Source organism: Podarcis raffonei, chromosome 5 (assembly GCF_027172205.1).
Source record: "Podarcis raffonei isolate rPodRaf1 chromosome 5, rPodRaf1.pri, whole genome shotgun sequence".
In the NCBI taxonomy this organism is placed as follows: domain Eukaryota; kingdom Metazoa; phylum Chordata; class Lepidosauria; order Squamata; family Lacertidae; genus Podarcis; species Podarcis raffonei.
Window position 1 is genome coordinate 19,767,077 of NC_070606.1, and position 15,251 is coordinate 19,782,327.

The 15,251-nt window shown below is 42.7% G+C and overlaps 1 protein-coding gene across 12 annotated transcripts in view; it reads right to left on the reverse strand.

Annotated features, from left to right (window-relative positions):
* Positions 1 to 15,251, reverse strand: part of LOC128413724 (disks large homolog 5-like) — a 117,255-nt gene that overhangs the window by 40,663 nt on the left and 61,341 nt on the right. For 10 of the 12 annotated variants that reach the window (XR_008330415.1, XR_008330414.1, XM_053388102.1 and 7 more), the window contains 11 exons: positions 13,160 to 13,419; positions 12,015 to 12,327; positions 11,348 to 11,578; positions 9,455 to 9,639; positions 7,933 to 8,103; positions 6,348 to 6,480; positions 6,002 to 6,129; positions 3,665 to 3,840; positions 3,389 to 3,492; positions 2,307 to 2,399; positions 1,072 to 2,097 (listed from right to left, as the gene is read on the reverse strand). Coding sequence is in view for 10 of the 12 variants with exons in the window: in XM_053388102.1 (XP_053244077.1) it covers positions 1,072 to 2,097; positions 2,307 to 2,399; positions 3,389 to 3,492; positions 3,665 to 3,840; positions 6,002 to 6,129; positions 6,348 to 6,480; positions 7,933 to 8,103; positions 9,455 to 9,639; positions 11,348 to 11,578; positions 12,015 to 12,327; positions 13,160 to 13,419 (2,820 nt within the window). In the remaining 2 variants the exon portion in view is untranslated. The remainder of the gene's footprint in view (positions 1 to 1,071; positions 2,098 to 2,306; positions 2,400 to 3,388; positions 3,493 to 3,664; positions 3,841 to 6,001; positions 6,130 to 6,347; positions 6,481 to 7,932; positions 8,104 to 9,454; positions 9,640 to 11,347; positions 11,579 to 12,014; positions 12,328 to 13,159; positions 13,420 to 15,251) is intronic. The other 2 variants (XM_053388105.1, XM_053388104.1) reach the window with 1 other exon arrangement.

Genomic DNA, 15,251 nt, shown 5'->3' on the forward strand with positions numbered 1-15,251 from the left:
TGCAACTTGACTAGACAGGACTCTAGCACTCTCCCGCCCGAGCCCTGCTCCCACGGTGGAGTCTACCTCTTTCTGGATCTGAGCGACTTTATTTGCAAAAAAACTTTGCAAAATCATTGCAGGAGATCTTGGGGTCCTTACTGGGCACCAATGGCAAAGGTGGTTCTGTTAAATTTTGAACCACCAGAAAGAGTCTCCTTCTGCTGTTTTCCTTAGATGCAATAGAGGCGGTGAAGAAGGTCCTCTTCACCATCGCTATCACCACTTGGTAGGCTCGACGTTGAGCTCTAACCTGTGTCCGGTCAGATCAGAGTGAGTTTTCCACCACCGGCACTCTAGCTGTCTCAACTATTTTTTCATTGCCCTCAGCTCCAGAGAAAACTATGGGGCTGTCCGGGCTCCATGCAATTGCAGAGGGCACTTTGGAGCCAGACAGTCGATAGCCCTGGTTAACTCCACATTACAGTGGGCCACCAGGGAATCAGCTAAAAGGCCATCAACATGGGATAAAACATCCCCTACCACTCTCTGGAAACCATTTGGATCCATTAAATGGCAGGGGCGAACCATCCGAATTGGTCCCACCTCCCTGCAGAGGGGAAGGGTCATGGAGAAGTTCAATGCATACAAACATATACAATTTCATATTTACATGCAAGACATAATATCAAAATGGAGGACAGCTTCTCTTTACAGCTTGATGAATCCCACCCTACAAGTGGAACTGTAAGTTAATCTATCATAATTTGATTACAAATTGGAAGTTCAGCCAAGGGCTCAAATGTAAACTGCCTTGGGGTTGGATCTTGACTACAGGTTGCTAATGGGCCACTCCTGCATTATGGGGTTCTGCTTCTTAGTAAAGGCAACTACCACGTGTGGAACTGCCCCACAAACGTTCCACTTCATTTCAACTTCCAATTCCCGGGATCTTAAGCATACACCTGGGAAAACCAGTTAACCCTTTTCTTTTCTATTGCTCTTTGCCTTGATGCAGCAAAGGTACGCAACACAAACAAATCTCTTTGGAAAGTATGTGCCAGGACCCACACTTCATGTTCTGGTATCTACCTGATGAGGTGGATTAGGAATAGGCACAGGGGTTAGTTTATGTCTCAAGGCAGGAGCAGACTTGGGCCTTGGCCTTTTAATTTTGGGCTCTTCCATTCTTTGAAAACCAATGTCATCTTCATAGGATTTCCTTGAAGGCAAATGTGCAGAGTCGACCCCCTCTTCCCTGTAATAATGTCCAGAAGGTCTACCTCGCCCCTTATGAATACCACAGTCTGGCTTGAGTTCAATGGACACAGGAGGCTGAGCTGTGGCAGGACTGGATGGTGGCGAGCCGGTCATGGCGGTGGAGTCAGAGGTGGAGCTTGCTTGCTGTTTGTGTTTGAACTTAATAGAATCACTTCTCTTGGGAGGGGTGGGAGGGGTGGAAATGGCTTCCGTTTTGGAGGGCTGGGGCGAATGTCCCAACACCTGATTGGGAGACAGGTAGTCCATCTTAGGAGGAGTAAGAGGCCTCTTGAAAGTGTCTGGATCAAAGATGGACTTCCGTTGTTTTGGCTTTTTGTACACAGAGAATTTTTCTGTTTCCGCAGCTGAAATGTTGACCATTATCTTGGGCCAAGTGCCACCGCTGTGCTTCTCACCATGCCCTTTGTCCAACACACTCTCAATCACCATGCAGTCTGCTACTGTGGGCTCAAAAGGCAGTCTCCTGCTGTCCAGACCAACAATGCCATAGCTTGGTTCCCCATACACATCTGGACTAAAGGAGCCTAGGCTGTGTTCAGAGGTACTGTGGCACCCATGGACTGCACTCTGGTGAGTGTCTGTGTGCAAAACTGTGTTGGAGAATGGTTTGAGATCGCAGTACAAGTTGCTCTCCTGATCATTCTGGTCCTTCTTGGTGTCCATTATGTCTGGATTGAAAATGTCTGTTTGGGTTGAGCTGTTGTGTTTTAAGTTTCTTTTATTCTGAGCCTGCACCTCCGATGCATGGACCCTGCAGTTTGATATTTTCTCTGAATCCTTGAGGTTTTCAAATATGTTTTGACCACTCCAAGATGAGCTTGAGCTCTGAGGAAAAACCTAGGTGGAGAAATAAAAAAGAACATGCTCTCAGCAGAATGCTAAGACTGAAGCATCTTGTGTTCTGCCCTCTTCTTCCTGCTGGTATAATTTGCAGGTTGTTAGGCAGTATTTTTAACAGCTACGCAGTAGATGAAAGTAAGCCCATGTTTTAAAATGGAAGGTGTGTCCTTTACTCCCTTTTACCTCCCACCCCCTTCAACACTCACCTTCATCAATGAAAGCGTAAGTGATTCCCTGCAGTTTCGCAGCAAAGCTTCACATTCAGTCAGTGATTTATTATCTAGTGCAATGCCATTTATCTGCAATGAAAGTATGGCATGTCAACCATGCAAAAGCTAGCAGTGGGTCAACACCTTGGCTGGCTGACATTCAATAAAGATAAATGCCAGGCTGCCTCAAGGCAATACCATCATGTGGTATTCACTATGCTCAGCTCCTACAAACTGCAAATTAGGTTTCAGAGACAGGTTTCCTACAAGTATCTGTATAACCACTGTGAGAACAGGATGCTGGGCTACATGGGCCTTCTGGCTGTTCTGTGTTCTTAGACTTGGATGATTTATGTTCCCACTTCCTCTAAAGAACATTACTCCAACACTTCTCTTGTCATATGTTTGCATATGAGCCTAAACTAAGTATGTCTCCTTGGGAACCATGGAAACATTGTGTAACAATGACTGAAAACTTGGACAGTGCTGGATTCAAAGCTGGAGCCCCAAACTACAAGCCATGATTTTCAGGGAGCCAATATTATCTGTGTCAGACTACATCATCAGAAAAGAAACAAACTGTGAAAATTTGACAAATGGGGTTCAACCGTCGAGTTTAAAAAGTCTTGACTTTAGACTGCCCCTCAGATTTATTTCTGCAAAGCCTTGGATATATCATGGAACATATAGTATGTCTCTTACTGGCACACAAAATCGTGGTCAAGGAATCTAACTATGTTTTGGTGTGATATCTGAATAGACAAACTATGGCTTGCTGGCAAACAGCAAGCCAAAGCCCAAAACCATAGTTTGAAGTAAGTCTTGCAAACCATGGTTTATGCAAAGTAGGGATGTGAAAACCACTGTGTCTTATAGACTGGAGTGCTAAGCAGATGAAATTCTAAAACAGACTAGTAACTCTTAAAGCATGCATTGCCTGGATGTTTGGTAGCACAAATCATGGTTTTATTAGCACAAACTGTAGTTTGTCATAATATCTGAATCTCACTTCAGATATCTCTATATACGATACCTCAATTCTCAAATGTGAGCTAAGAAACACTAAAAATGTGACTTACGGCAATTATTCTATCTCCCACTGCAAGGGATCCCTCTTTGGCAGCTGGGCTACCAGGCACTACAGTAGCAACAAATACTCCATTTTCTAGACCAATTCCACTATCTGAAATTGAGAAGATAGGTGCATAGGTTACTTTGTTCGTTACTATGGTATATATTTTTGTGTTTTTATATTGTGATATTTGAATGAAGGACAGTATAGAAATTTCACTGGGGAATGTGTGAAACAATACCATGAACTCATCACTGAAATTAAAAAAGTATAAGGGAATTACCTTTGTGGCCAGCAAGATTTATGTGTAGTGGTGTTATCACTTTCCCTCCTAAGGACTTCCTTCTGCGAACAACCATATTTATAACTCCTCCGCCATTAAGTACCGCTTTTATTACTTGCTTCTTATCCTTGTTGGTAAGGTCCACATCGTTTATCTTCAGCAGCCAATCATTCACTCTGATTAATTAGAGCAAAGGCAAGGAAATCAATTTCCATTTATCCTACATGTGCTTATAAGCAATGATTATGCCAAGTGAAATGCAGACACTTCTAATACCACGATGATACAACAATATCTTAACTCATTTCTTGGTTTCTGGAGAACGGTTTGGTGACTGCTCTACTTTTGTCATGACATCAATTAAGGATTCCTTAAGGATTGCAGCATCTTTCACATTCATCAGACAGAGAGAACATGTCTCATATTTTTTTCTGAATCAGCATTTAGGTACAGCTCACATGAAGTAGTAATATTTCTGCCAAAAGCTGTACGGATGGAGAATTTCTGGTTTACAGATCAGTCTCTTAGCTACAGGTGAAACTCGGAAAATTAGAATATCATGGAAAAGTTCATTTGTTTCAGTAATTCAACTTAAAAGGTGAAACCAATATATGAGATAGACTCATGACATACAAAGCGAGATATGTCAAGCCTTTATTTGTTATAATTGTGATGATTATGGGGTACAGCTAATGTCTTGAGCAGCCCATCCACTGTGTCGGGATTGTGTTTAGAATTAGCACACGAGATGCTTTGGGTAGCTTAGAAACAGTCCAAGCCTAGATGCCTGGAGTCATCCACCTGCCCTTTCCCTAAGGAACGTGTGTCCGTGCAGAGGCGGATATAAAGCCAAGGCTGCATTCAGCAGCCTTGGCAGGAGTGTGAGGCATTAACTGAGAAAAGGTTTTGCTCTGTGCAAGGTATCAGCGGAGAAGCTGAAGGTTACATGCTGCATAGTTCAGTATAGCATGGTGAGCTAGCATGGTAAAGTGCTAGCGGACCTTTCTGTATACTTGCATCTTCACAATGTTAACTTCTAAGACCAGAAGAACTGTATTATAGTAGATTAGCTCATGATGTACCAGCGTCTCTTAAAGCAGGTATCCCCAAACTCGGCCCTCCAGCTGTTTTGGGACTACAATTCCCACCATCCCTGACCACTGGTCCTGTTAGCTAGGGATGATGGGAGCTGTTGTTAGGTTTTCTTCATACTGATGTGGTCAGTGGTGCTACTCAGAGGTGTGTTTGTAATTATAAGAGTGGCCAGCCAGATGGGCAGGGTATAAATAATAAATTATTATTATTTAATTATTATTATTATTATTATTATTATTATTATTATTATTATTATTATATAACCTGCATGGCAGCACACCTGCGAGCTCTTGACAATACAGCACATCTGAGGTATCTTAACAATTTAACTAATTAGCAGGGGGGAGTTTACCTGCTGCACCGAATGCAGCGATGTGATTTTGAAAACTGTATTTAAGTTGACCAAATGCTTTGTATGGTACTGGCTGGTGTAGAGTGGTGAGTTGCAGCTGTTTGATTATTATTTAAAAATAAAGTAAGCAAAGATATTGTGGGCAAGTTTTTATTCCATCGCCCCAGTTGCTGCGCAAATGGCGAAGGAAGTCCAACAGTTGTAGTCCCAAAACAGCTGGAGGGCAGAGTTTGGGGATGCCTGTCTTAAAGTTTATGTAGCTGGTGTGCTTATGTTTGTCTTGTACCATGAGACAACAAGCACATTACACTCGAAGCTGAACTGAGTGGGAAAGGAGTTTTCTTAACTGGGAACGGTAGAAAAGGCTGACTACTGGTAAGCAGGAAAACTCTTGATGCTCTGTTGAAACTGTGCATACTCTGCTGATCACAATGGTCCAAGTGTGGTGTAGTATTAACAACAGATGGTGGGCCCAAGTCTAACAGGGTATGGGCCGATTGACTTTTACAGGTCATAAAAGGTGTACTCTGCTCTTCAAAAAAAGTAACCTTCAGAATGCTGACAACCACTTCTCCTTTGCTGCCAACACTATTTTTGGGGTGGGGAGAGAAAATCATATGCCCTATCAATGTAGACCTGTGCACACTGTCAAACCCAGTAGAAAGCTACAGATTGAAAGGGATCCTATTCACCCAGCCCCTACCTCCACAGGTTGATTGCAATTTACACGTCAGCATGCATAGTGTCTGAAGGCATTATCTGAAACCACAGTCACCTCCCCTGACCCTCCATGTCAACCCAATTTGTCCTCACAGGACCAATATATTATATTTACAATGCACGTTATATATTAGCACTGGCAGCTAAACGACAAACTACTGATTCTTTACCTTAATCGACCGTCTGCAATGCTTCCTTTGTCCACTTTGGTAACAAATATCCCGCAGTCTCCAGGAAGATATGGTTCATTCACACCTTCGGCCACGTCAAAACCAAGGGCTTTCAAATCCATATCTTCCTAATGGATATGAAATACTATGTGTTATATGCAGTGATTCTGTACACATACAGAGTGTAAGTAACTGAATTATTTTGACTATATAGTACCTCCAGTTTTCTGTGCCTGTTTTTTCTTGGGGGGGGGGAATAGGGGATGAGAGAGAGGCTTCAACAAATGGGACACTCTCTCACACACACAAAGGAGAGAGTAACATTTGACCAGGACCTCAGTCTTACCCTGTCTTTCTCAAACTCTACTACTTCTGTTTCCCACTCTAAAGAATCCGTATCGATGGCTGAATCATGAGAGCTGTGGGCCATCAACTGCCGGAACCTTGCTTCCTTTTCCAACTGATTCTCCATCTTCTCTCTATGGGGAGAAACACACCTGAGTACTTCAAGCAAGGAAAGCAGGTATCAACAGAATACAGTAAGAAAAAAATATTGTAACAGAGAGTGGATGTTGTGTCGGCATTCCAAAACCTTACATCAAATGGGACTGAAGCAGCAAATGCAGACCTGGATCCTTTCTCTTTCATAAAGCGGTTACAAATCATGCCGACGCATACTTGGAACATTAATACTATTCAAGAGGGCATCCACTGCACCCCGTTCTGAAGGAATGGGTTTCCCAAACCCAAAACTGACTGTGCAGGCAGTTTGAAACTGCAACAAAATCCCTATTTTTCCTTAGCTAAAATGCTTTAACTTGAGCTCTTGAGCCAAAACCCAGCTGTATAAATAAGTGCTCAGAGCCCTCTCCTTTATCAGTTTGTGATGGCAAGGATGGCCTTGACTGTACCAGTAGAACAGGGAAGACACGTCCTGACCACAAAGACCACAAAGACGCACAGACCTAGTTTGGGAACAGCGCCAGAGTGTGTTCCTGGAGATGGTGACCTCTTGCTCCAAGATAAGAGTAGGAATAGGAAGATCCTTTTATGGTCAGAAGTATAGGAAGGAATACCCTTTTATGGTTAAGAATACCGGAGCAGGAACATATGTGATGTCAACCTGCGTGTATAGGCTGACGTGGTTGGATTCCTGGGGAAGGAGGGAGAGGGTGCCTGGAGGATATATATACTGCATGAAATTTCTCATTTCTTTGGATTTGCTGTGGACTGACCACGCAAGTGCCTTTCTGCTGTTCCGGAGAGCAGAAATAAAGAACTCTTTCTCTGAACCAACCCTCGGTGTCATTTGACTTCCTTCCTCCTGTCCGGGAGCAACGCAGACCCAATCGGTGGACTCCAATAAGGCTACAGTTCTGCTTGCCCAACCTGCTGCTGCCGCCAGCACCAAGTCATCTCCTTCACTCTTCCAGCTTTAGAGGGCTTTTAGCCCTTCAGGCTGGAAGAAGGGAGAGATCTGTGTGCAGTGTTTCACGGATACCATCTTGGCAGAGAGACACCCCAGAAATTGAACAAGTGAATGTATTTAAATGCACAGGTAGTGGCACTAAACTATACCAGTTATGGAGGTTGCTCTATCCCCACTGCAGATGCTACAGGAAAGCTCACCTGGGAGGAGACTGGCTACCTGCGGAGATGGTCAGTGTGGCCCACCTGTTCCGAAGGCAAGTACAACTGCCCTCCTGATTATTCAATTGAGTGTTTTCTCCCATTTCTCTCTCTCCCGCCCTCTGATTACTTAGCTATAGGCCTGGCTACATTATTTTGTGACGTAATTCTGGTACACACCTCCTCAGGTTTGCCAATTAACAGCATTTTTTAAAGCGGGAGGAAAAAATTGCATACACATTCTTTTCAGCCTTCTAGGTTGTCCTACCCCAAGGGCTCAGGGAAGAAAACACTTAACATACAATATCAAGTCAGAGTTACACGTTGAAGGGGTTTCTGGAACGCACTTCAGCTCTTTCAATTCACGCACAGCGTCGTTCTTTTGCTTCCTCATATCATCCAGATTGCGAAGAGCCTCAGCCAGGTCGCTCACTGCTCTGTCTCTTTCCCTCCTCAGGTTATCACACAGAGTCCTTCAAAATGGAGAAAAATTGAAAGGAAATGTTAATCTATTAAGATACTTTTTTTAAAAAAAATCACCAGCACCCAAGGTGTTGTTTTCCAGACAGCCTTGTGCTAGACAACGAATTAGATGCAGGTGCTGGACTGGAACAAGCAGCCTGTACTCCCAACACTTCAGACTCTTTTCTCCTTCACTCCATTGGCAGTGGGCTAGAAAGAAGACATCAAGTGCAATTAATTAATAGAGTCATAGAATAGTAGTTGGAAGGGGCCACGAGAGTCATCTAGTCCAACCCTCTGAAATGCAGGAATCTTTTTGCCCAGTGTGGGGCTCAGACCCATGAACCTGAGATTAAGAGTCTCGTGCTCTACCGTGGACTTGTAAAAGGGTAAAAGAGTATTGGGAAATGATATATAATGAATTTTAAAAAATGTTAAAAAGAAGCTTTCCCAAAAAACCCAGTCCTTTTAGTTGGGGATAATTCGGAGGGATATTCCCAGGTGTCAAAAAATATTATTTATGCATGCTACTACTGCGGCCCGTGTTCTGCTAGCCCCAAAATGGAAAACGAGCAAGGTCCCAACCTAAGAAGAATGACAACTTAAACTAATGGAATATGCACAGCTTGCAGATTTAACATACAGAATAAGAGAACAAGAAGAACATACATTTAATAAAGACTGGAAAATGTTTACTGAATATATGGGTGGAAATTGTGTTCATTTAAAAACGCTGGTAGCATTAAGATAAATTCAACAGTGCAAATAAGCTTTGATGCGATATAACAATGATTCATGAATGGTTTAGTTCATGTAAAATATGCAGGGATGTATGGTATGCAAAATGAACCATGGAAAGAGAAGAAGGGAAGTCATTGAATTAAGGCTGTCTAAATGAATTATTTTGAAATGTAAATTAGAAAAAATTCATAAAAATGAAAGAGAGAGAGAGAGAGAGAGAGAGAGAGAGAGACTCATGCTCTACCAACTGAGCTATTTTTAAAAATGCAAATTTATTACTATTAATCTGGAATATTTGCAGAGAGATAAGCTGGAGAGAGGGTATATTCTGATATAAGGCTTGCATACCACTCCCAGTTGTCCACATGCATGGAGAACACATGAATCAAAAGTAGCTAATTTGGCCCTTATTTTCAGATTGCAGCTGTACTATTTTCCCTCTTAAAAACAAAGCCAACATTACTGCATATTATTTTCTTCCCCTAGTTCAGGACTGCCATCCTGAGAACAGTTTCAACTGAATGCAACACGGCTGCAGCCCCTAGCAAATAACTGGGCAGCTCAACTGTACACTGCAAATAAACTCCTGGGGAGAACTGTCAAACTGTTGTTTGTTTTTACCGTATGCTCTCTCGTTCTGCCACAATCTTGTCGCGTTCCTGAAAGGCCCAATCTCTTCTGCATTTTGCAACTTCTGCTTCCTGGACAGCTTCTTTTAACTCCTGTGACATTGCCTCGTATTGCTTCCGCAGCATTTCAATTTCTTTGTTTGCTCGTTCTATATCCAGTGTAGCAGAATCTTGTATCTGAGGAAGTCGAATCATGCAATTCATTTAAACACCATTCATGGGATGTAGTTACACTTTGGGCTTAAAAAAACAACAAACCTTTTTACAGGGGTTTAAAAAAGACACAAGAGTTCTGGATTTGGGGTATGAGCAGATTTCCCAGAAGGTGTTCTATTACAGTGGTGCCTCGCAAGACGAAAAGAATCCGTTCCGCGATTCTCTTCGTCTAGCGGTTTTTTCGTCTTGTGAAGCAACCCTATTAGCGGCTAAGCGGATTAGCGCTATTAGCGGTTTAGCGGCTATTAAAGGATTAGCGGCTAAGCTGCTAAAAGGCTATTAGCGGCTTAGAAAAAGGGGGGGGAGCAGGGGGAAAAATCGCAAGACTAGCAAGACGTTTCGTCTTGCGAAGCAAGCCCATAGGGAAAATCGTCTTGCGAAACAACTCAGAAACGGAAAACCCTTTCGTCTAGCGGGTTTTCCGTCTTGTGAGGCATTCGTCTTGCGGGGCACCACTGTATCATGCCATGGGCTCACTCTACCTACCTCCTACTTTAACTAACATAATTTCGGAATAGGCACATGCGCAATATGTCAGCTTTCCATACTTCATGCACATTTTTTCTTACAGGTTACTGAACACCACCAGGGTGTGCATGTGTATTGTTCACTGACTTAGTCACTCGGGTTTCTGACATCCATTACTACCAATCGCTGTTACTGAACTGTTTGTAAGATGCCTGCTACATTACGCTTTTGTTTTACTTGTGCATCATTTCTTTTTTATTTTGAATGTTTTGATTTTTAATTGCCTTCATTTTTTGCACACCACCTTAATTTTCTTGGAATCTAAATGATAAAAAAAGTATGTCCACTGATTCTATCAGTGTGAAGTAGAAAATGGTGAGATTTGTGGGACACGTCAATATTCTTTTTTGTACACTAATTTAATCACAATGTGCATGCACTGGTACGTTTTTGCAACCTAGCAGATGGAGACAAACCGAAAACTACGGCAAATTATGCATTCCTAGCAGGCTGAATAGCAAAATAAATAACAGACAAATGAGAGATTATTAATGTACTCTGGAAGCAAGGATGGGTAATTCAGAATGCCCAAATCAAGTGAGAAATTTGGAAAGAGAGAATCTCTTAAATATCTCAACTTGATGCCAGATGTAAACTTTTGAGTAGCCAAGGAGTGGGAGCTGATTAACAAATTTTTGTTTTTAGTCATGTGCATAATAATGTAATACAGGCACATGACAAACATGGATTTCACAAAGGTACACACATAACAGAGCTAGGGGACTCATTCATCACCTAATGATATTACGAGTTAAACTCTACAACGATTTGAACAGCAACTACAATGATTTGAACAGCAACTCACATTGAACCCAGCCCAATGTCTACTAAGTCACAGAACATCCTTTTCCCACTTCTATCCTTGCCATTTGCAAGATTGTCACTCAAATAAAAAGCATATACTGATAGGGGCTGCAGGTGGAGAAAAAGGGGGAGGGAGAGAAAACCCACCAGTCCTGCAATTTTTAAAATGATTATTGCATCTTTCAACCAAGGATTTCCCCTTTATTTTCTGTTCCCTTTAGCCTCTGTAGAAACCAAATGAGAAACTCTATTGATGGGCTTCCTTGTGGTAGCTGATTGCACAAAGAGTCCTCAATGAGTGCAAGAGGAAGCACAAACGTGCAAACTTTGCCTCTACCTGGCGAGCTTGATAGTACTCTCTCAGTAGATGATCTCTCTGAATGATGGCTTCTGTTCTTTCCTTTCTAGCCACATCTCTCTCTTCCTTCACTGTCTCAATATCCTTGCAGGCTTGATCCAGCTCCTTCTGGGCTTCAGCCTTATCTTTCACTTCATGGCAGTACTTTTCCAAGAGCTCATTCCTTTCACAGATTGCTCGATCTCGTTCCACTAGAGCAGAGTTCAGCTCCTGAAATAAAATAAAAATCCATCGTTGGAGGTACATTAAGTGTACAAGAAAGTCTTTCTCTTAATGAAAACACACTGAATTTTTGAAAGCCTGTGCCATGCATAAGAAGAAGGAATAATACAGCACAAAGCATGCATTAGATGCAACTAGCAAATATCTTTAGAGCTGCAACACATATTTGCTTGCATCAAAAGTTGAAACACTGTGCAGCCCCAAAGTAATAATAGAGAAATCAGAGAAGTTAATTCTGACCAAGGGATGATTGGAACGGAGGGCAATAATACTTAAGACTTTTGTTTTGCCAGCTGTAGTTCTAAATATCTGGAGGGCACCAGGATGAGGAAGGCTGGTCTAGAAACTCACAGAGTTACACAGGCAACACCACTAGGTTTGAACAACTCTTTCTGGCCAGAGCAAGTGCCATACAATACCACACCTGTCTTAAGGCTTCCATTTCCTCACTAGCCACTCTTTTCTCTGAGGATGTGTTTTTCAATTTGGATTCGGCAAGTTCCAGCTCCGTTTGCAGCTTATCCACTTCTTTGATGACTTGATCCCTCTCACTCATGATGAGACGGTACTCGTTGAAAACGGAGTCCCTCTCTTCCTTGTACTTCTCTGCATCCTTCACAGCTTTCAGCTGCATTGTTTTAAACCTTGTCACTTCTGCCTGCAACCGCTCCATCTCTCTCTGTAGCTCCTTGTTTTGGGCAGTGGCCTTGCTCAGTTCCTGCTGCACAGTCTCAAACCTAAAGAGAGGTGGGAGGAGAGTCATATCAAGTCCTTTCACCACTTGTAAGAGAAAGGGGGCCCTATGAAAGCTTCCTTCCTCTTACACACCACCCTAAACTGTGTAAAGGACTAAACGAGAAGTGAGAGTCAGCCATGTTTCTTTTGTCACATGACTGCCCTGATCACATGTTCAACGTGGATGTGGCAGGGGGGAGAGCAGCAGTGGTTCTCATCTCATTATAAAATATATGTTGGTGAAAGGAGATGAGCTCTCCCCTGGATTACTTCTCTGAACTCCATCACTTCAGACACTTTTCTCTCAGCTCACTTCACTTCACAAACCATGGTGCAGGGGAGAGAAATAGTTTACCTACGTATGATGTTTTTACTTCAACATGGGACACATATGATTATATTGAATGCTGTGCAAGCAGAATTCCACTTCTGCAGTAGGACTTCAGTTTTCTCTCTACCTCCGCATTTAACCCCCAAATGTGCTCCCCAACCCTCAGGAGAGGATTTTGAGGGAGCACCAGGTTGGGGTAGAGAGGGCAGGAGAGAAAGAGGACGTGTCATTGTGTGCACAGAAGTCTTTTGCATCATGGGACACAGTCCTGACACACACACACACACACACACACACACACTGTAATATGTGACTGGAGCAAACACATGAACAAAATATGGCTACTCAGTCAGGTCTACTTTGATCCTGAGTGACCAAAACATGAACAAAGAAACAGAAAAACCAAGACACGACAAGAGTCAGACAAGTTCAGAGAGGTAACTTGAGTGCTAAGTTTGTTCTAATAAAAAATAAAAAGGCTTTGTGGCAAAAGCATCTTCTACCTTCTCAGAGAGGTAGAGTACTGCTGCTGGAAGTGTATTGCTGTGTCCCGCTGTTTCATCAGCATGTCAATCTGCTTCTGGAGTCGCCTGTTCTCCTCTTCCGTCTGCTCTAATCGGCTCAGATCAGTATTGTGACTCGCTATCTTCTCATTGTACCGCTTCCTAAGTGTGTCGTAATCCTTCTTCACGCCCTCCAGCTTGTCCATCGCTGTATCGTATAGTTTATTTAGTATCTCTGACGACCCATTCTGCTTCATCACCTGGAATAACGGAAGATATTCTGAATAAGAATTCCTGGAAGATAAACTTCAGTCATGCTGTAAACAGGAGGGGGGAAACCAGGGGAGATTTTATTTTCTGCTCTCTAGGGCCCTCAAAAGAGCTGACGAGGTAACACCTTAAAAAAATCACAACATGGTTAGGGCCAAAGAACTGTGAGCAGAAGGAAAATAGCTGCAAGTGCTGCGTTCCAAAGAGATTGTACAGAATCCTCAGGGCCCTGAAAAGCTGGTTTCATGGCACAACACATGATTCTGCTCATATAAGAGATTGAATTAAGAAACGGAATAACATTTTTAGATTTACTGTATTTTTCTGTGTATAAGACGACCCCCTATTTTTTAAGTCCAAAATTAAGAAATAAGTAATTGCAACATTCCGTGTATAAAACGACTCCTAATCTTAAAAAAAATTGGGGGGAAATATAGTCTTATACACAGAAAAATACAGTAATTTTGCTTTTCTTCTAAAAAACACTCCAGCACAGAATAGGAGAGGAATTCCAGGAATGAAAAAGGCCCATAACATCCAGGAAGGAACACAAACAGCAGTAACAGTACCCAGACTTTGTGCAGCAGATTCTCTCTCCTTCAGATGAACCTTGCTGCGTGGAGGAAATTATTTCATTCTGAAAAGAAATCTCTCCGTATGTATACAAGTGGCTGCTCTTAACATATTTAGCCTTCCATGATCACTGGGATTTATACTTAATTTGTTAGTATATGATCATTGATTATATATACCTTTTGGACACCAGAAGGCCCAGAACACCTCTCATGTATGTAAAGCACCAACTTGAGTACGATCAAGGAGATGACAGTTGCTAGTTCAAGTAGTGATGACACCAGGGTCCACAGACAAATAACCGATGCCCCAGAGGTAGTGGAGGAAATACACCAGGAACCGTCTGGGGCCCCAAGTGATAGCCAACCCATAGACATGCACCTAGATTGACTTCATGCCATGGTTGGGAACCTGGTGTAATATTCCTCTCTGAAGCTGTCATCATGGAATGTGGCACGGTGGTTTTCAAAGTTGTGTCTCCCTGACTTTACAAAGTTAATAAGGGCACATGATATAGTTTGTTTACAAGAAACCTGGTTATTATGTCACATCGAACTTGCAGGTTTTAATGCCTTTTCAGTTCCGGCAACCAAAAGCCACAAGAAAGGTACGCCTTCGGGTGGATTGTTAACCCTGGTGGCTCCCCATATAAAAAGTGAACATATCCTGTCGACAAATGCTAGTTGTAAATTACTAGTAACAAAGGTAGAGCTAGAGAGCCAGGAAATGTTACTGATCAATGTGTATATCCCTCCCATTCCCACTGTCACAGCCAAGAACCTACAATGGAATTTATTGCTCAGGTGCTTGAGAATCTGGACTTCATCTGCCCTGCCCTACCTATTATCTTGACTGGAGACTTTAATGCCCGCCTAGGCCAAGGGTGGGAAGTGTACACAAAAGCATGGGAGATCTCGAATACTTCTGTTCTCCCAGACTTCTGTTTTTGAGAATGTAGATCCCGGGACCCAGTAATTAATCTGGCTGGTCTGCGACTCATTAAGCTGACCATCACCAGGGCCCCGACGTGGCTCAATGGGCTAACTGACTGGAAGGCTCTGGGAATTTTATCTACAACTCCCTACAGGAAAATAGTGTGGTGGACTATATTCTGATTCCCACTAAAATGACGCCCTACGTGGTTGAGTTCCACATAGGTGATCCTATGCTCAGTGACCATCTCCCTCTACACTGCAAACTTGTCTTTCCGCCGAGAAAGACAGAACAGTTAATTAATCCATCCCCCCAA